This window comes from Trematomus bernacchii, unplaced genomic scaffold (genome assembly GCF_902827165.1).
Source record: "Trematomus bernacchii unplaced genomic scaffold, fTreBer1.1, whole genome shotgun sequence".
Taxonomy (NCBI): Eukaryota; Metazoa; Chordata; class Actinopteri; order Perciformes; family Nototheniidae; genus Trematomus; species Trematomus bernacchii.
This window is the reverse complement of record NW_022987727.1, coordinates 13,133,486-13,155,169: the sequence shown is the minus strand read 5'-3', so window position 1 is coordinate 13,155,169 and position 21,684 is coordinate 13,133,486. Positions and strand designations below refer to the sequence as shown.

Here is a 21,684-nt window from a genome sequence, read left to right as displayed (position 1 = left end):
AGTAGCCACTCTAGAGTATATAGTATAGCCTATAAACATGATACATGTTATTGGTAACTGCCTCATTAACCCAGGCAGTTACCAACAACATCATTGAATTGAAGTGTAAGAAAAGTATTTATTTGAATTAAAAACTAGGCAATAATGGTTTCTAAAATAATACAAATAATAGTTAAACATATTATAAATGATATAGAAAAATGTTGCTTAATTCAACAAATAAAAGAAAACACAATAAACTATTTTATTTTACTTTTCAGCACATACATGTGGGTAATTGTGCTATGACTGTTTGGATCTTGTCCTTAACTAACAAATAAGAAAACCTTGGTTAATTTAAGAATCTTTATGCAAACTGCCTGGTTTTAAGAATACTTTGCCAAAGAATAAGATGCCTCTAAAATAGCGGTGCATTGTGCGGTGGGGAAAGTACCACCACAATCAAATTATTGCAATACATCATTTTATGACATTGCTACTGTGAGTCTGTAAATACTACCTCCTTTCTTATTTTAAGTCTTCACCAAATAAGCAAAAAGCAGACTGTCTGCTAGGAATAATGAATGTTATATTCAGGAGGCGTGTGGTGCAGTGAATTGTGCGTTGGTGTTCGGATCAGGGGGTCACAGGTTCAAACCCCACTGCAGTCAGCATGTCGTTGTGTCCCTGGGCAAGACACTTCACCCCAAATTGCTCCTGTGGGGATTGCCCACAGTATTGAGTAAGTAAATCACTTTGGATAAAAGCGTCTAACAAGTAACATGTAATATTATATATATATGGTAGATTATTTTAGAATTTTGGGTAGAATCATTTAGAAACACCAGTATAGTCCTTTTCCCTAATGATGTGCCATATTTATATGCTTCTGCCATTGTCAGTGCTACATATTTAACATGTACACATGAACAAATAGACTAAATTGGTACATGTACGTTTACAAGCCCCTGTGCTGTATCCTCTAGCTGTGCATTAACCGAGTCTGACAGTATCTGGGGTTTCACGCCATATGCCGGCCCAGCTGTTGCTCCCAGCGGTGTTTTCTGGGACTGGAATCCCCTGCCAAACGTGGCTTTGGGCGTGTTTGGGTTCCCGCCTGCCTGTGTGGTCAAAACTGCCCAATGTTTATATTGTGCAGCTCACTTGTGTGTTTCACATCCACAAAAGATTTTCAGCTCCTTCTGGTCAAGCACTAGGACTTAGCAGAGACACGCAGATCTATAAAAAGAGCTGTTAGCTTTGTTTGGCTGCTCCAGTCACCACCACTGGGTTTCCATGTCAGACACATGCACACACAGTGTATGCAGCTGTAAGCTTGCGTGTGGTGTGTGATGGTAAAACAACACACGATCCTTTTGCACACCTACGCCTGAACAGGATGCTGGCTTGGTAAACTGTTGTATTTTTAAAGGGGTTGTCAAAGATATTTTTGAAGCTGTATGTTACAAAACCCACATTTCCCCCGTCTAATTAAAGTATTTTGGGTTCTGATTCTAACAAATCATGATTCACATTATCATTAAAACCATTTTAAAATAATCATAAAGTGATTTTTTTTTTGTTGAAGAGTATATGTACCAAACATGATATATTTTAAGTCTGAGAACAGTTTGTAGGCCTGGACTTGTTTTTGTGAACATTTTGACTTATTTACCCGTCAACTACATTTTTGTACTAGTCCATATTTCGATTTTGATCAAATTACGATTAATTGTGCACCCATTATTATTCCTTTAGCTTTATTGCCAAGCTGGAATTAAATGCAAACCCTTCGAGCTGTAGCGAATAAGGCTTGAAAGCGGTGTCCGTTCGAGCACCTGGGGTTTTGGATTTCACTTGCTAGGCTGTTTCAGATGACAGTTTCAGTTTATAGACCTCAAGCTCAAGGCCTCATTGGCTCACAGTTTCACATCCTAATTACTGTTGCATAGTTAACAACACACCCGATAAGCTTCAGGCTGTAAATTCACCTGTGGCCCTGATCCGTGTATACGCTCTTGTCAACAGTATGCTGCATGAATAATGCATTTTAAACTATAGAGTGTTCACTTGTTTGGTCTCGCGTTACGTATTGTAAAGAAAACCAAATGGCAGCTCGACAATAACTTCTACATGAGCGCTGTGGTTGTTTTGTAATGTTGCACAGTGTGAGGCTGTCATCTAAGAAAAGGGAAGTGTGTTGTGTTGGCATGCCATTTTTTTTCACATTATGATGTTTTTTGAAAAAGAGAAGTGTGGCAAATGTGTTAATGAACACTGCTGCATAGCCATATGTCCATATACTCTCAATCATTTGGTCTAATCATTGTTACAGTTACACTTCACCATCATTGCCTGACATGGCAAATATTGTAACAGCAACTGCATGTGTCGAAGCATAAATTCAATGATCATCAATCCTATATCATCGATGCAAAGGGAAATCATATTTTGAAATACCCAATTGCAAGTTTAAACATTTAAAACTGTGTTTGAACATTAGAAATGTTGCACTTTATAGTGAACAACAGGAGGTCTGTTTTAGTTTTTATTAAAAATCTATATATTTTATTTCTAGGAAAAGTCTGCCATAATTTACAAATCATACTTTTAACTTTGAGCTTTTTGTGAATTGTTATGAATGTCACTTATTGCCTTGAATGGGCATATGATGTCTCAAATTGATCGCAGATGCCTGAATTTAATCAAAACGAAATAATATTATGGCAGACTTTGCAATATCAGCAAATATTATATCTTTGTCCAAAAAGCACGATATGGTATTTTGAAGAAATTCATGAGGTACACCCGTGGTTACACCCCTAGTTGCTTCTACTATCCATTGCTCTACTTGAAATAGCACAACCAAATCTCATCAGATTTGAGTAACTGGAGCTTTCTTCTCATTTTCTGCTCTGTTATCTGATTGTTCCCTCTTTCACTTTTCTCAGTGGATTTCTTAATGCTGCAACCAGCCATTAAAGTATGATATAAAGTCCCATGTCTGCCGTCCTCACCTCTGTTTTCCTCCTGTTTTGCAGAGGAAGAGTTTCTCAGTGTACGGCGAGTACTGCAGTAACCACGAGAAGGCTTTGCGACTCCTCATGGAGCTCAACAAAATCCCCAACATCAGGACCTTCCTGCTGGTAAGTCCTCTCAGCTCCTCCCCCTGCCCTGCTTATCTTGCCTTTCTCCTCATTGCTTCTCATATGTCTTTCTTCTTCCTTTTTTTATTAGCTTCCTTCCTCTGGCAACTCTTACTTCTCTCCTCATTATGTGTCAAATCTCCTTGGTTTCATTATTACAGATTTCATTGCACAAACCTTTTTTCTGGTGCCTTTGCCCGACTTTTCCCCCTCATTCGGATTTATTTTTCTGTCATTTATCCATCCCCCTCCCCATGTTTCCTTCCATTTTATCACCTCCATTTCCATGTTAACGCTTGAATAAAGTGCACAAACCATAACAAGGTCGGAGGGTTCTTCCTGCTCCGGACAGGATGCCACCATCAAGGTCACTTTTGTGTCGCTCTTGTAGTGTTTCCGCTGCCAGCTTTTCCTGTGTTTTTGACACCCAGACCTTTGGGTCCAGGACAATAGACTTAAAATGTGGACAGGGCCTTTTTGGGCGGGGGGGGGGGGAGCGAACCCAATGAAATCATGTGCAGCCTCTGAGCCAGCCAGCTGTGGAGTGTTGGCAGCCTGATCGGGATTGGCCGTGAGATCTGAAGCCCTTGCGTTTGTCGCTGCCTGATGGCTTGCTTCCACGGCATTATTCTGACCCACAAGACAGGAAGCGGCGGGATCAGAGCTGTGTGCGTTGGCTTTTTGTCCCTCTGGCCCAGTCATGCAGTGGTTAATTGGAAAAGTCTTGCATTGATGTTTCCAAAAAAACTACAAACAGCTGGTGATGTGTGAAAATGGCTGTCCGACAATCTCAAATGTTGGATCAGCTCTTATGCTCTGGGTAGCAACCGTGAGCTTTGGGTAGCAACCGTGAGCAGAATATAAACAAGTGATTCACTATCATTTAAGAAAAGAAGTAGACATAGAGAATATGTGTTTCTTCTGCAGAACAGCAGAGAATGAAGTGGTAACAATTGCAAATCAATGTCAGAGCAATTAACTGTAGAGTACATTATATTTTCTTTGGCTTCATTTCTGCTGTGTTTTTAATTCCAGTGGATTTCTTTTTTCTGCATTAAACCATTTTAATGCTAGTTGAAATACACATTGAAGGGATCTTCTGAAATTGTATGTAGAAATGAAGTGCTTAATTGCTCCGGAATAGAAAAGTGAAGAAGAAGAAGGAGAAGGAGGTCAAAGTGAAGAGCGGAGGGAATTCTGGCTTAAGGCTGGCAGATTACAAATAAGCAGAAGATGAGAAGGAAGAAGGCGGGTGAAGATTTAGATAGAAAAGGGAGAGAAAAGGGGGGTCGGGAACAAAACACATCAGTGCATTAGGAATCTGTGGAACCTACAGTCCTGCAGTCACAATCAGATGCATTGCTGCTTCGTGTTTTCCCATCAGAAACCCCCCCCCCCCCCCCCCCCCCCCCACACCATACACCATACTGAGGAATTGCCGTATGATTATAAGGCTCTAAAGTGATCTCTCTCTCTGGAGAACACTCAAGTGGTTTATCTGCACGACTGCGTTTGATCTTTCATCCCATCCCATGAGCTCATAGCACACTGACAGACTGCGTTCCTGCAAAATATAAAGCGAGGAGAAACCATGACTGTAACTGTAACCCCCCCCCCCCCCTCCTTTTAACTGGTTTTTTTAAAGCCCAAATCTTCTGGGGCATGAGAAAACATTTTGGAGGTTTCTCAGTGATCCTTTTTAGCGTAGAAGCGTGGATATGTTTTTAATTTTTTTAGGCGGTATAGTTGCAGACAGTTGTGTGTCTAAACAACAAAGCAGTGTAGGAAGAAGAACTTAGATATTTAACTTAACAATAAGTAATACAACAGTGTAGAAATACTCTGTAACAATTACAAGTCCTGCATTCAATAAGTAAAAGCACCAAAGTATTAATAACTGAATAAACTTGAAGTACCAAAACTTAAAGGACATTTTCCAATTAATAAGCATTATAGCACTTGATTATAATAAGTGATCAAATAATTAACACTATTATATATTGTAGTAGAGGTAGAAATTAGCATAACATGGAAACACTCAACTAAAGTACAAGAACCTCAAAATTGTACTTGCCTATACAGTACTTGAGTCAAATGTACTTAGTTTATTCCCCCACTGCTTAAAAGAGACACTTAAGTCTTTTTTGAATCTCCTGATGTTTGCTTTGCTGTAAGAGAAGCATGAAGTCAACTATATTTTGGTTTATATACAGTACGTGCTACCAACATCTGATACTGAGATAAAAACAGGACACACCGTCAATCTTAAAATGTGGCTAAAACAAACCAGAAAGTACTATTATCATACAATATAGACTTTTCAAAAATAAAGCTTTGGTGACGGGATGTGGTCATTGCTGATAAAGCTTCAGAAATCAAGGTTGTGTCACAATCAAGAGACATTTAAAGTCATAAATAAATAGAAATTGAAACAGTTATCTATCCTGTAATATAATGTTAAAACTGCTAAATGTAAACAATGACTAAACAACTAAAGCCATACTTGATAATTATTCCTAAAATACACAAATGCCATTTTAGCCTCATTAAAGAAGTTCCTACAAAATGGCATGTGAGTATGGAGAGCATGGTATCCTCTGCATATAGCTTTATTAACTAGCCCCCAGACAAACCTTGACAGATTATTAATATTCTGCACCTGGACCGGTTATAGATCTGCTTCAGGTGCAATAGACTGTGACTGGATAGAAATGACAACAGTGGTCAATTAAAGTCTGTTTATTGCTGAAAAACCCAAGAGGCCTGAGACGGCAATGAAGACAGTTGTGAGATGCACCGAAATAGACTGGTGTTGTGGTGCGGTGCTAGATAAAAGAACAATACCTATTTATTTTCCAATGATTAGCCATTCTTCTATAAATAGAGTTTTGCACACAAGCTTTTTTAATGTTGTTCATGTTTAATGATGTGCAATTTCTGATATCTGTTCCATTTGGGTTTTTGGGGGTTTACATTTTTTATTGTTCAACCTTTTCTGCATTTCAATTGCAATTAATTATTTCCCTTAAAATAAATATAAACCTTACCATGTATTTTTAAGAAATGTCTAATTGTGTTTGTTCGCTCTTCTTCTATAGCACTGTATGCTACTGGGTGGGAAGAAGAGCACAGATGTCCCCCTGGAGGGCTACCTGCTCAGCCCCATTCAGAGGATCTGCAAGTATCCTCTGCTGTTGAAGGTACTGTCAAAACTGCTGCACTGATGTTCTGATGCTGTCATCAAATGATAACAGCTTTGATTAAAGCCTGCTTAGACTTTTACATTACATGGCCACAGCGCAAATCATAATGTATCCTTAGATACCATTACCGTACTTTATATTGTCAGTAAAAACTTTCTCCAATCTGGGTTTTAGGAATTTTGACTGTGAGTGTAGCTGGTACAAGGCCTGTGTATAAAAGCCTCTCGCCATTAAAGGTCACAGAATACTCTATAACCATATAAGTGTTTTTTTATTTGCTTCCTTTTGGACATTCTACAGCTTTTGTTTGAAAACGTTCCCCTTTTCATCACTAGGAGCTTCTAAAGCGGACCCCTAAGAAGCACGCTGACTATCCGGCAGTGGAGGAAGCTCTGCAGGCCATGAAGGCCGTCTGCTCCAACATCAATGAGACCAAGAGGCAAATGGAGAAACTGGAGGCTCTGGAACAGCTGCAGTCCCACATCGAGGGCTGGGAGGTGAGAGCAAGCAGGTCAAAGACAGAGAGTAGTCGTAAAGAGGGTCATATGCCGAAAAATATGCGTGGCATTCAACTCGGACAGTATAACCCCAGTCCCGTTTTTCAAACATGCTACTCACCAATTTGAGTTCTGGTCATGCGGAAGTGTTTTAAAAAGTACACATTTTTTTTCAGGAAATGTATGTTTTCGGGAAAGAGAATTTGGGATGTGGATTATACTGCACAACCTGTGTGAGAGTTTATAAACTGATGTTTTCAAACATATTCCTTTAGGCTTTTTACAGTTGTTTAAATCTTTGTTCACTGTGGATTATAGCTTGGTGAATTTAAGAAAATATTAAAAGACAATATCATTTTTTGCGCGAAAACCTCATTATCACAAAACTACTGTAGGGTTGACCATTGTAAAACCAAATAATAGATCAGCTAAAACAGTCGCTTTCAGAGAATTGCATCAATTGACTAGTGCCGTTTTTAAAACCAGGAAATGCCAACACTTATGCCATACAACTATACTGGAAGAATGCATTAACATATGATATGCTATATATTGCCCTGCCCTACAATAAATGCATGCATTCAAAAAAGGTTTTATTCTTAAATGAAAGGCAGCAATAGTTGATATACAGATTATGATTGTTTTAGGGTGAAGTATATCTTTACATTAGGATAAAAGATTGAGAGGTGAAACCTTGAGAGGTGCAAGATGGAGACCAAATGGCTAGATGAAGTGCTCTGACATTCAGAGAGTAAGGAAAGAAGGTCCTACTTTTCTGAGAGCATCCTGAATATGTGTTATTTGCACAAGGTTTCTGACAAATGAAACAATCCTGTGACAAAACCACTGCAACCTCATCCAGATTTATTCTAGAAAGACTTCCACCATCTATCTTAAGAGTTACTACTGCAGCCAAATAGGGGCCACGGACGGGGCTTGGGAGCCGAACGAAGGGTCCAGTGCATTTTTCACGCCTCCCTCAACCACCACAACAGAGGCCTTGTCTAAGCAGGCACCAATGGGACAATCCTCCCACTCAGGGTGCCAGGGGGGGATGCCAACAGGCACACTGCCCAATCAGAAAGGACCCTAGGAAGCAGAGCTGCACTCTCACATGCATTGGGAGGGTTATATGAGGGGACCTTTTTGGAGGGGGCAGAGGAAGAAAAATGAAGGATGGAACCACAGAGTGGGCCCCACTGAGACATCCCACAACTCGCATGCTAGAATGTACCCGTGTTCTCCCTTTCCCTCAGAAAAATGACCCTGATATTTGGGTGTTTAGTTTGGCAGTGAAAGTAAATGCAGAATATATCCTGGTCCATCTTGTGATGAATAATATATTATCGGTTTTATTCTAGTCCACGATGTGTGCTTTAGCCACTGTGATGTCCCCCAATTTGTATTTTATGTATATATATATATATATATATATCTCAAGATCTCAGCAAGTATTGGTGAAGTGATGAACTAATCATAGCAAAAGGTTTAGAGAAATAATTAATTAGTTTGAAATCTACACTATATATTTAGCAAAGCTATCAAGTGCCCTTCTAGTTAAACAATGAATTTGAAGACATCATTTGTATCATTCTGACTAATTCCCATTATTTTATACACAAAGCTGTTTAAGTGGAAATAATTGTAAGATGCTATCCCAAAGCACCTAGTATCGTCACTTTCAGATCGGTAATGGGGTTAATGTTGGGCTGATTTACCTTTATTGATTGAACATGAATGATTGTTGAAGTCAAATGAGTCACTGGCATTACATCACTGCTAAAATCCAACTTTTCATTTGAAAAACTGATGCATTCAGTTGAAAACATTAGTCATTTTTTGTGGTCCAAGACAGGCAATTTCAGTGCTCTTCCTCTGAACAACTCAAAAAGGCACTTCACCCCCTCCCCCCCAGAGAGCCTTCAATATTACAGCATTAGTCTCGCTCCTCTTTCCTCTCTCCAGCCACTCTGTGGGCTAATCACCTCCAGCTCTAATGGAAGAGTCCGCCAGAAGTGCCGAATCAGACCCAGGCGCATTACCGCTGCTCAGATACACTCACGTACATACACCACCACTGTGTGTTGTACGCTTCCATATACATTATAAATGCAGGAAAGCATAGACATGCATGCACATGACAATAGGTAAAGGTTTCCAACCCCCCAACCTCAGGTTAGTGCAGTTAACATGAGGTCGAATCGATTGTCTGAAACACGACCCCTCCCCAGACCGGTCGGTATTCACCTTAAGGAAAACCTCTGATTTCTTTTTTCTCTCTCAACAAACTCAGGAGGGATGAACATCCATCATAAATATATACTCATGGGAATCAATTATGGACGCTTGAGAGTGGGGGTGGGCAGCAGGGGGTTTCCACAGGTCTCCGGTGGACCCATGTCAGATAGATCAAAGACAACAGTGAAGTCTACATCTGATCTATCTGTGTGTGTGTGTGGGGGGTGTGTGGTGAGGGGTGGTGGGCTCTCTATAAGCCAACGGGGGGGGGTGTTTAGAGCCTGCACATGGGTGCATTTAGTTCCAGATGATTTGGAGGGAAATGATGCGTTTCACAATGAGTAATGAGATGTCTTTACCCCCAATTGTTCTATTTTATGTTTGGCTAGCGCTGTTTTGACAGCTTCAACGTGCAGCACTTATACCTTCTATGGACTCTATGAGGTTGTACATTTTAAATTGAAGTCCATTGAATATTTCTATGGTTGTTTCACATTTTTACAATAGGAAATACTTTCATCCATTAATCACAAATCGAAACGGAACATGTGAGTGCATGGTTGCCCATGTGTATATCTGTAGAGCGGTTTCTGTTCCCTAGATGGAAATGTGAAAACATTGAAATTCTTCCAAAATGATTGTTGCCTTAATAATTGTAGGTATTGGTCCTGAAGTTTAGCCACTTAGTGATAAGGTTAAATAGGCTTTATTATGCTTTGGGGGGTTTTCCCTTTCCTATAGTGTTTACACATGTTTTTGTGAAAGTAGAATGTCTCCCACAGACTCCCCCGCTACCTGAAACGTGTCGTATGGACTTTGTTTACTTTTGTAACATGTTGACATCACTATGTAACATTTGTGTTTCTATTGGTTAGTGCTCCAACACAATGTTTGTGATAGGCTCAGGGGCGAGACATCTCTAAGCGGTTGACCAATCACAACCGAGCCGGCCAGCTAACCAATCGGAGCAGACTGGACTTTATTAGGAGAAAAATAAAGACCCTTTTGAACGTTTAAGCATGTAAACCCAGTAGAAGGAGAAAAAACAAACATGAACGTACACATTAGCATAATGGAGCCCCTTTAATATTACACCACGCTAGGGTCGATCAACAAAGCTTTTTTCAATCAGTTCCAGATTGGCGTCAACAACCTCATTTACTACGACCGGTTCATTAATCACTCAAAATTGTAATCCTCTAAAATCCAGTAACACCAAACAAATCAGCAAGGAGGTACTCATACACCTCTCAATTGTTGATCATTAGTGCATCTAGACATCTAAACGTACAGTCATTTGACATTTAAATACAGTAAATGCATCATTAAATAAATGTTGAACAGGCAAACATTGTACTTGTTGAAGCGGTTGCAGTCCATGGTGTTGACTGTGAAACACCAGCGTTTGTGGTTTGCCTCATGCTGCTTCGAAAGGTTATTTTGGTCTTAACCGGTTGGGGTGTATTCAATAGCTGACGAGAAACGGCTTTAAAGAAAGGCTCGATCACATCCTGTGAAGGTGGTAGGTAGGCTGCAGAGTAACATAATGCCTGTTCCTGTGTAAGAACAAGGGAGTGGGCTACTCTTTAATATCACACATTCTACATTTCCACTTTGACTGACTTTGAAGCTTTTTATTTAGGTTTGCTGCACGGTTCCTCTATGCAACAGTTGTATTTGTATATGTGAGGATGCAGGCATGTGTTTGTAGTGCTTTCACATCCTGAGAAGAGAATAAAAAGGCTTTGTTTGTTTTAGCGCTCCACAGGAAACTAAAAGTAGGCCATGGTAACAGATTTCCGAGGCAATAACTTTGTGCATCTAATTAACTAACACATTATAAATAAGCTAAAAAGTCAAGTTCAAGACACTGCAGTAATGTAGGAGAAACTCTCTCTATCGGTTATTTCAACTTGATGTTTCTAGACAGTGATGCACCAGCGAGATGCTAACTGTCCCAGCAGTTGTTTTCTATTTGCAGATTTGCATTGGGTGTAAACTGAAGAAGAGGTACTCAGATTCTTTACTTAAAGAGGCCCTATTGTGCTTTTTGGGGTTTGCCATTTCCTGTAGTATGTTTGTGTGCATGTAAATGGTCTGCAAAGGCCGAAATTCCAAATAATTTTGAACATTAAAGCATGGAAACATGTCACAGTACAGGCACAAAATACTAATATAAACCTGCAAATTAGCATAACATAGCCCCCTTTTAAAGTAGTGCATTCATAATTAAGAAAAGTGAATGTAGGGGAATCAAAAGTACAATATTTGACTCAGGCGGAATTATAAAGTAGCATTAAATGGAAACCCTCCAGTAAAGTACGGCTATGTCAAAATAATACTTAAGTGCGGTTATTGAGTAAATGTACTTAGTTCTCCGTCTCGCAAAAATTGAAGTTGCGTGAGGAACAGATTTGTTTACTATTTCCTATCATTGACATTGGAATGAAAACAAGACGTTCACAATGTCAGCGTTGAATTTCGCATTGTTTCGCTGAGGTTGTGAACTTATCAAGTTTTGATACAGACAGAATTGTTATCTTTGCAACTTCCAAATGTAGTGCTATTTCCTTGATCAAAAAAAGATAAACTTGACACCATGGCCTTGATGGATATAACTGCAAAGTTTTGTAAACTTTTAATGTTGTTACAGTACAAATGTCAGTAGCTAACTACTTTTTTATCTTTTTCTTCAGGGCACCAACCTGACAGATATCTGCACAGAGTTGCTGCTTCATGGAAATCTCCTTAAAATCTCAGCGGGCAATATCCAGGAACGCGTCTTCTTCCTGTTCGACAACCTTTTGGTTTACTGTAAGAGGAAGTCCAGGTGAGGAAGGCGACCGTTACCCAACTACACTGAAGCTTCTACAAGTGCATGTCAAAGAAAGCATTCAAATATATTTGTATTGGCTGACTACTGGAAAAAAGCCAGACATGGAAAATTGCAGCAAATTCCTGTTTGTACAGACAGGTTTTCAGTATGCAAGCAAAACAGAAACAACAACATGTGTCTGCTGCTCCCATACATGTCTCTAAATGAATGTACATTTGTTAAAGACACAAGTTCTTGTCTCACGGTTGCACCAGAAACAGCGGATGTTTTCCCTGCAGAGTGTAACCACAGTGTTGTCCCATTTTCTAGGGTTTCTGGAAAGAAGTCCACCAAGAGGACCAAGTCTATCAACGGGCCCCTCTATGTGTTCAGAGGCCGAATCAACACCGAGGTGATGGAGGTGGAAAATGTGGAAGATGGAACAGGTTGGTGTTTGCCCTTTAGTGTTACCTTTGGAGACTGTCTATATGTCCATTCATGAAACTCTCCCAGGGCATGTTGGTGATTTCTAATGAGCCTCTGGTTAGTATATATAAGAGAGTATCAGCAAAATGGGAAAAATAAGACCAGGAATGTCTTTATTTTATTTGCAAAGGCAAAATGTCGAGAATAAAGTAGAATTCTAGGTGTATGCACTAATGGTTTAAGTTTGATGTGTTTTCTTCATTTTTTGCCTTATTTTTAACTACAGTTTGACTTCGTTCCCAACATTTCACGTTAAGCCTCAACATGTTTTTTTTTAACATTTCTACTTTATTCTCGTCATTTTTATACTATTTTTTAAACAATATTGAGAATGTATTCACAACATTTCGATGTAATTCTTGCAATTTTTCAATTTAATATCAACATTTTGACTTTGTTCTCAAAGGTTGTGCAACTTTATTGTCCACATTTCAATTTCTTTTTGAGAATTGGACTACATTCTTTAAATGTCACCTCTATTTTGACATCTTTAATCTTTAAGTAAATTAGAATTTCATATGCCTGTCCCAAATACTCAGATCTTAACCAATCTTTTTATGTAGTTCACTGATATCACAGGTTGCACAAACTGACATTGTGCATACATAGTAACAACCCCAATTCAATTTGCCTACAGGGCTATTTTTCTTTTTCACACTCTGCCATTTAGAAAGCCCTGCTTGGATATGAATCAGGTACTTGTTGACAGTTTGGGTGGAGTATCATACTTGCACCTAGTTTCAAACAGGATGTAGCTTGCAACCTCGTGTACGGTACCACCTTTTGATGTCAGCTATTCAGTAATGGCTTGAGGTGTTGATACAGATCTGTAGTGCAAAAGCAACCCCGAGCCAGAAGATGAACCTGATGCGCTCCAATGTGGGGTTATTGTGCCAAAGATAAACAACTCTTCTGTGGGCTTGTTGTTATACTGTTGTCCCGGCTTATTTTGCTATTGTGGTGTGTTGCGAGGCACTGTGCTGGGCTCAATAGAAACACTTCATCTTCCTCTCTCTCACATGTTTCCTCTTTTTTGTTGTTCTTGTCAGTGCTGGCAAAAGATGTTGCAAGCTCACATGACCTTTTTTCTCTACGTGTGTGGTGCTAGCTGTCACATTTAGGCTTCTGTAGGGGAAACCACAAAGAAAAACATGCCTTATTCGCAGAACATTGAGAACGCTTACATTTCTGAACGCCTAAATACTGTGAAATGTGTGAGGGGTTATTTGTTTAAAGCTTGCTAACTTAAAGGGGACATATGATGTTCACTCTCAGGTACATATTTGTATTCTGTGTCTCTACTGTGACATGTCTCCATGCTTTAATGTTCAAAAAGCTCTTTATTTCTCTCATACTGCCTCTGCTGCAGCACCTCTTTTCACCCTCTGTCTGAAACCAGAGCCCAGTCTGCTCTGATTGGTTAGCTGTCTGGCTCTGTTGTGATTGGTCAACCAATTAGAGATGTCTTTGAGAGATAGCCAATAAAAGTGTGAGTGTTACATAGTGATGTCATTATGTTACGGAAGTAAAATAAGGACTTGAATAGAGGCATTTCAGGCAGGGGGAAAGAGAAACCCCCCTTTGGAGGGAACTTTGGGATTTGAGCCATTGCAGAACATTTACATGCACAGCAATTGACACACTACAGGAAAGGGAAGACCCCAAAAATAAAAATAAAGAAGTTATCTCAAATAGCAATCTGTTGGTTAAAGCATTAAAAACATCCTCCCTTTTACTTATACACCTTGTTGCCTTGATAAATGCCTCCTTGCAAGATATCAGCATGTACTCAAACAACATTTGACCAAAATCCAACTTTTCCGTTCCATTTGCTTCAAAGATAATGTTCTTCCCTCCTCTCCCTCCTCAGCAGGAGCTGCTCCCTGTGGGTCTCAGAGTATCAGATCTATTTATATGACCTTTGAGCGTGAAAGACTAATGCACCCCATTACCAGCCACCATTCATTATTCAGGAGCTGCTCACCTGCAGCTAAATGGATAATAAAATTAGAAAGCGGGTACGAGGAGAGATTTTGCAGAGTCAGTGGTAACAGGGTCTTTTACTGCTCTCCCGGTGCATCATGTTTATCTCATTAATTGGTTTGTAAATCATTGCTCGAGTCCTATTTGGAGATAACTTCAATATTAACAAGATTCATTTGATTACTTTACCGATTGCTTCACTTTACTTACCACTGAGGTCAGCGTTGACATAGTGCTGTGGTTTTTGTGTCATTCTTTCAAAATGAAATGCTTAGGGGGGAAAAAACAAGCTCAGTCAAAATCTGTGAACAAGTGAGATCATTTAAGTGCATGTTATTTTAATGAGGTGAACTGTTTGCTTGTTTAAGGGCCATTCAAGACTTCAAATGTTTTACATGATGACTCCTGTCCCATTTTCAAGACAAATTACTTGATTGGTTTTTTATTTTCTTTGCAGCGGACTATCACAGCAACAACTACACGGTGACTAACGGCTGGAAGATCCACAACACTGCGAAAAACAAGTGGTTTGTCTGCATGGCCAAAAATGCAGAAGACAAGCAGAAGTGGCTGGATGCCATCTTGAGAGAACGGGAGCAGAGAGAGAGTGAGTAACACTTTTTTTTAAAGGCAATTTATGGTGCTTCTGGTTTATGGCTCTGATGGCGCAAACCAGAGAATGGTCCTTATTTTGTACCAGAGTTCCCCTAATGGAGGATGTAGTGGCTTTCCAATAGTACTTAGCAACCATATTTTACAGTGGAACTAACGGGTATTATTTACAGCAGGGCTATTCAATTAGTTTGGAATGGGGGCCGGTTGATGAAAATGATCCAAAGCAAGGGGCCGGGAAAAAGATGGCTTGAAATATGAGCAATCATATTTAAGAGCTTCAGATACAGTAAATACTACAACAGCATAGTGGAGTGCATATATTGTGTTTAATTCAATCAAACAACATAGCCCCAAGGCCTTTATAGATCTAAATGGCAAGTTCAGAACTCAGTAGGCCTACATGTTTCATTTGATTTCATTTAGGTGAAATGATCTAATCATTCACGCAGAGATGCAATCAATGACAGGAGTTGTCACTACAGTATAGTAGGTGGGTTCGAAACCCGAGCCCGTCGAAGTTTTCAGGCATTGTCTACCCCTCTATCTCTCAATGTAACACCCTCTCTGGAATAAAGGCACTATGGCACAAAAAAGAAAAAAAAAATCTTAAAAAAAAAATTGATGACTTTTTAACATTATACTCAAAGGGCCAGTAAATATCACCCCGGGGCCGGATTTGGCCCGCGGGCCGCCAATTGAATAGCCCTGATTTACAGTATCTCAAAAAATCTTTTTTTATGTTGTGTTGAAGGGCTGTTGTCTTAGGATGCATTAGTTTCAGCCTAGTGTAATAATGGGAACTAATAATGGAATTCATATTTGTGAAAAGCAAGCGGGCCCTGGGGCTGGGGTTTGGTCCCTATGCGGAGGACCCGGGTTCAAATCCAGCCTGGGACCATTTGTCCTATGTTGTCCTTTATTGTGGTTATTGTAAAGTTAGTCTTTAATTTCATACTGATTAACATTTAAAAAATATCTCAAAATGTCTACTTACCTCCCTATTCTGTTAGAACCCTGAATAAACTGGCAACTGCGTATTAAATTCCATTTACTTTATACAAAAAATATACAAGTGCAATCATAAGGCCACACTGGTCATTACAATGGGAAGGTTGTGGGTTCAATTACAGCCCCTGCAGTTAACATTTAGATGTATCCTTGGGCTCCCAACAGTGTGTGAATGTGTGTGTATGTTAGCTTCCCTGAGCAGGTGGCACCTTGTATGGCAGCAGGGCAATTGCATAAATGCAGACTTGTGTATATAAAAAGCCCTTTAGGAGTCGTAAGACTGTATAAATGAAGTCTATTTTCCATTTACCATAAGACAGAATGGAGATATGTGAAATGGGACACCCTGATAAGCTCTCCGAAGCTTTAGAATAGGGCCATAGACACTAAACAGAAAGTATTTTCAATATATGTTACTAACACATCTAGTTTATTGGCTTAAATTCATGTATTATACAAAAACATTTACAAGCTAAAAAACACCTACTACTAACCAAATACATAGTGCTTTCTAATCCTCACTATCCAACACTTTACTAGCCACTCCATCTGCCCTACATGTTAGTGTCACCTTATATTCAAAACCTATACAGGCTCAGTTAGCTCTCCCACAGTAAACAGTGTGTGCTGAAGACCTGGATGTAGTGTTTGTGTCCTTTTGGTTATGTCCCACCTTGAACACGCTGTGTTTCATAAACAGAGGCTTAGGTGACATGACGTCTACAGTTGACCTGTGCACTAAGCAGAGGCTGCTGCTTCAACAATCTCTTCCCTTTAAAAAAAATCAATGCAGCTGTGGTGTCTAATCAAATCCCTCCGTGTGATGAGTCATTTGCAAACAACAACTGTGCTAAAAACAGCATCTTTGTCAAACGCTTTAAATAGATAAGCATTCTTTTTGTCAAAGAACGTGAAACTCAATGACGTCATGCATGCTTGGATCTATTTTACCTAGAATAAAGAGTGTTTGCATAGACTTAAAAACACAGTTGTATCCATGTTCAGCTGTTGGTTTTGAAGCCATATAATGAATTGACATGACAAAGCTCTGGATTAGTTTGCAGAAAATCTAGTGTATTTAGTCTCACCATTTCAAAAACACTTCATTCATTGATGATCAAAAATAAGCCCTACACAGCGCCACATCCACCGATTTGAGATTAGTAATGCAAACTGATATTCTTGTTGCTCTTTCCGACTTCCCTCTTTTGTCTTAAAATGTGTTCCCACCTGTTCAGCAGTGGCCATCTGTCTTTGTTATGTTGTGTGCCTTAGACAGTGTGAAAGGCTTTAACCAGATTTGGGGAGGTACACAACTGGTCACCTGATAGCATTGACGGCTAAAAATCCCTAAAGCTAATAGAATGGGATTTGGCGGAAAATGAGCAAAGAAAAAGAGTTTTAGCTTCATTTAATCACCAATGTCAACACTTTTTTTAAGTTTACATGTAAAACGCATCCTGAGTGTAAATTGGACGTCACTAGCATCTGATTCTGTGATAAAAGGGTTTCAGGTTAGAAGTACGTACGGAGGAGTGTGCTGCAGCTTGTGGTGTTTGGTTTCAACCCCGGCGGAAATCGACCTGAGGCTAACAGATGCCAGATCAGTCACAGTGCCCATTTTCCCCACACTCTCCTTTCTATTACCCCCTCTACAGTATACTCTGTCCTTACCTTTCTCTCAACCTCTTCGCTACAGTGTAGACAGCTACATGATAGTATTTTTCTTCAATAAATCCTAGATATGTTCCACTTTTTCTGCATGATTCCACTCCTGACACGCCTTGTTCGATATGACTTTCTCCACGCTGTGGTCCTTCCCTGTCTTGGACATGTGGCTCTTCCCAAACCCTCCTAAAAGACTTTCATTGTTCAACACTGCCAGCTGGAGGTGTTTTGTCCTATCACTGTTTTCACGGCAGTTTAAGGGAAAATGCGTGGGGCAGATAATGCGATAGGGTATTAGCTCGTGCCAGGAAGACGAGGAGCAGCACAAGACAAACTCTGACAGCTGGAACAGAAGCTGAGGGGCCTCTGCTGCGCTGGACAGGCTCCGTCTGTTGTTCAATGACACTCATTGTTTAAGTCTACTCCAGCTGCTGTCAAATGTAATATAACCCAACCTCCATCACCCAGTGCAGAACCCCAGAGAACCTATGGGAAAAATGAATTCAATAGTTAGTTTTACGCCTCTTTTTGCCTTTCAGTTGGTCAGACTTCCAAAAGAGTTGTCACTTAACTTTCTCCCTTAAACCGCTAAAAGTTGCATAATGCAGACCCAATGAAATGTGTGACCTCTGCCAAAGAGGTTATATTCTCGGCTAAGTCTGTTTGACTGTCTGTCAGCAGGATTGTGTAAAAATTATTAAAACCTGGTGTAAGGGTGTAGCATGGGTCATGAATAACTTATTACAAGGTGGATATAGCTGTTTCACTTCCATTAGTATTGCTAGGTTTGGATTCATGTAGGTTGGAGATGATGTTAAAAATGTGTTTCCACCTAGGATAATTCACACGAAAGGCCCCTCAAAATGGTACAACAACTCGGAAACGTATATATCAACTTTTTAAAAACATTATACAATTCTCATGAACACACCGAAGTTGAGAGAACATCTTCCCAAATTGGGAAATAGGACAATCTGAGGAGCATGTGAAGGCACTATTGGCCTTGGCGGAGGTCTGTGCTCTGTCAGTGCATTTTAGTTTTCAACTGTATTGCAAAATTTGCTCTGGTCCTACACACCCAGCCAACCTCAAGGGAATGTTGAAAAGGCCAAGTGATCAAATGCCTTGCGTTGGGGCATATTTCCCTTGTGTCTTCAAATCATATTTGCAGATGAGGCCACATCAAAGGCTTCAGCCAAATGTCAGCTGACTGCCAGCAAGGCCGTTATTATGCGGAATCAAGAACCAGTTGAGAACCAGGTCCAGAAGCTGTCATGTTTTTCTGACAAATGTGCAAATCTACCTGCAAAAACTCATTGGCAAGGAAAATCGATCCAGGGTACGGCCACATTTTACGAAAAATGATGACTATTACAACAACAAATTGACCGATACGAAACGTCAATAATGGAATTGGAATCAACCACAATGTATTATTTCCTATCCCTGAAGGAGAAGCGGCACTAAATGGGTGAATACCTTTTAGTCGCATTCAGCAGCTTGATGTGTCTCTCAGTAGAGTTAAGCAGCTTATGAAGGCGCAGTGCAGCAGAGTTAGATGCCCCAGTCAGAAAGTCTCAGTGTGTTTCAGAAGTTCATCAAACCCCACGGTGAGCTTAAGCAGCTCAAACTGTGAACTCACTGGAGAGGTTTTATCGGGGCATCGGGCCTTACAATGGGCCCTCACATGTTCTGCTTTACAATAGAGAAATAATAGTCAACAAACTAGCCCAGAAACAAGATCAGGATCACACTGCCCTCCTGAACTCTACTCACTCCATGAAACAACTCGTCTAGGAGAGATAAACATCTGGGTTTGTTTCAGGAGGTTGAAGCGGACCCGAGCTGCAGTGCTTTGGTCCTGGCTTCATTTCATCTGCACAATACCAGAACACACCCAGGAGAAGGGCCCGTTTGTCTGTTTTAACAGAACCATGACAGCCTTTGCCTTTTGGCTTTGGCACGTGAAGAAAGCCGCTAAAACCAATTGGACATTTGTTTCCAGTAATGGGTCTGCTGTATTTGTTTTGCCATTGTGATTCATCTTCCTTTTATTATAGAAAAGTCTTATTCCATTGACGGGAATCTGACAGTTTTTTCTCTTTTGTTCGTAGGTCTCAAACTGGGAATGGAGCGGGACGCCTACGTGATGATTGCAGCGAAGGGGGAGAAGCTCTACCACATGATGATGACCAAGAGTCGCCACCTGATTAAAGATCGACGCAGGAAGCTCAGCATTGTGCCCAAGTGCTTCATGGGAAAGTGAGTTTCTTTATTTCCCTCAGTGCCTGGTTTTCTTGAGGTTCCAAGAATGTGACTGCAATGCTGTTCACAAGGGGATCCTTACAAAAGCGGTGTTACATAAGATCTGCATTCTTTCAAAAGAGCCTGTATCCAGTCTCCCCAAGTTCTGGCAAGATGCCTAAACTGTTTTATCCCTACATCCTCTTGTCTGTAATGAGCCCCCCTTATAGTCTCCTCTCACGGTTCATAGAAAGGACCAAGTTGCTCCCCACACACTCATATCATGGAGCACACACTCACACAACCAGACTTTCATTAGCAAAGGAACTTTAACTGAGGCTCTGCAACAAGCCATCCCCCTCGCTGTCCCCTTTATGTTTCAGGACAATGAGACCTGCTTAGGTTTCCCTAATGCCAGCAATTGTGAGATCCTGAGCAGCAATTAAAATTCTTTCGGGCACCATTTTTGTAAGAAACAAAGAATAAAAACATGGAAAGACTTCAAAGGTGATGACCATTTAGAGAAACCAGGGAGCAACCGTTTGTGTCTTCACCACTGCCAACATGGCCTCTTTCGAGAGATGTGTAGTAGACACTGCATTGACTACTTTCAAATCATTTACAGGAATGTAATGGGTCACTTAAAAATGTAATGGTGTGTCTGCGAGACATGTTCAATCTTTGTGGCGTCATGTGAAGTCCTTGTCTGGGATTTTTCTTCTCTCCGTCCAAGGTACCTGCTTTCATGAACTTCATTCTGCATAAAAGTACATGTCAGCATTAAGCACTCTCCTTCCCTGTCAGAGTATACTGTATTAAGAACAGTGCGTTACTAGCATACTACAGAAGCCTTAAAGTCAAGAGAGAAGAAAATCTATTCTGGTGATCAATTTTCTGTCTGATTTAAAGTGGACCTATCATGCTATATTATAATAATATAGTGTAGGACCATACCTATATAAGGCATATTTATACTTTTCTTTTTTCAAAATACCAAACAGATCATGCATTTTAGCCATGCCTCATTTTGCTCAATTTGACATTTTTTAGCTCTGTTTTTGCAAGGGCAGATTCTGTGAGAACCGCACCATCTACTGGCCTGGCATAGGTACTACAGCGTCTCCAGCGCTTTCGAACGGCAATGGCCGTGGCTGTCTCCTCCTGATTGGTGGAGTTGGCCCAATAGCCGTAGTGCCACCGTCCTGACGTCAGGACAGTGTTCAAATCTGGATCAGTTTTTATCAGATCCGTTGCAGCCCCTTTTTTAGAGATTTGGGTATGGAGGAAAATAGAGAGGGTTGTGTTTTCTGACACTTGGTGAGTTCCCTGGAACACCGGGGACACATATTCATGTATAAAAGACGTACAAAAGTGCATTTTGCATGATAGGTCCCCTTTAAATGGGTTTCTCTCTTTATGACTCAAGAACAGGTAAGGAAAAACGTTTTACTTCGAAGATCAATTTTGAATCTTTTTTTTTTTTTTCATCTGAGTGGGATAAAAACGTTTTTGCCAGTATTGAAACTTTTTTGTCAGGATTATTTTTGTGTTTCTTTTTTATGCTCATTTCCGTCAAGGGCAACACTTCCCTAAATTCTAGTTTTTTGTTTTCTTACAGGTGAATTTCAATTTCTGCACTTGAACAAGTTATGTAACAGTATTTACATTTTTTTCCTTTGGCTAGAAATAGTCTGCTTTAATATTTAGTATGCAATATCCAATATATGTACTTGTGAGAACATTCAGAACTCACTTGATAAATATAATGCTTGCAAAACATTTTTACTACCTTTGTCACAGAA

At 40.1% G+C, this 21,684-nt stretch overlaps 1 protein-coding gene across 2 annotated transcripts in view; it reads left to right on the top strand.

Moving 5' to 3' along the window:
• Positions 1-21,684, top strand: part of prex1 (phosphatidylinositol-3,4,5-trisphosphate-dependent Rac exchange factor 1) — a 94,942-nt gene that overhangs the window by 22,642 nt on the left and 50,616 nt on the right. For both annotated transcript variants that reach the window (XM_034144881.1, XM_034144882.1), the window contains exons 4-10: positions 3,021-3,125; positions 6,224-6,325; positions 6,664-6,825; positions 11,760-11,893; positions 12,209-12,324; positions 14,805-14,954; positions 19,753-19,900. In XM_034144881.1, the coding sequence (XP_034000772.1) occupies positions 3,021-3,125; positions 6,224-6,325; positions 6,664-6,825; positions 11,760-11,893; positions 12,209-12,324; positions 14,805-14,954; positions 19,753-19,900 (917 nt within the window). The remainder of the gene's footprint in view (positions 1-3,020; positions 3,126-6,223; positions 6,326-6,663; positions 6,826-11,759; positions 11,894-12,208; positions 12,325-14,804; positions 14,955-19,752; positions 19,901-21,684) is intronic.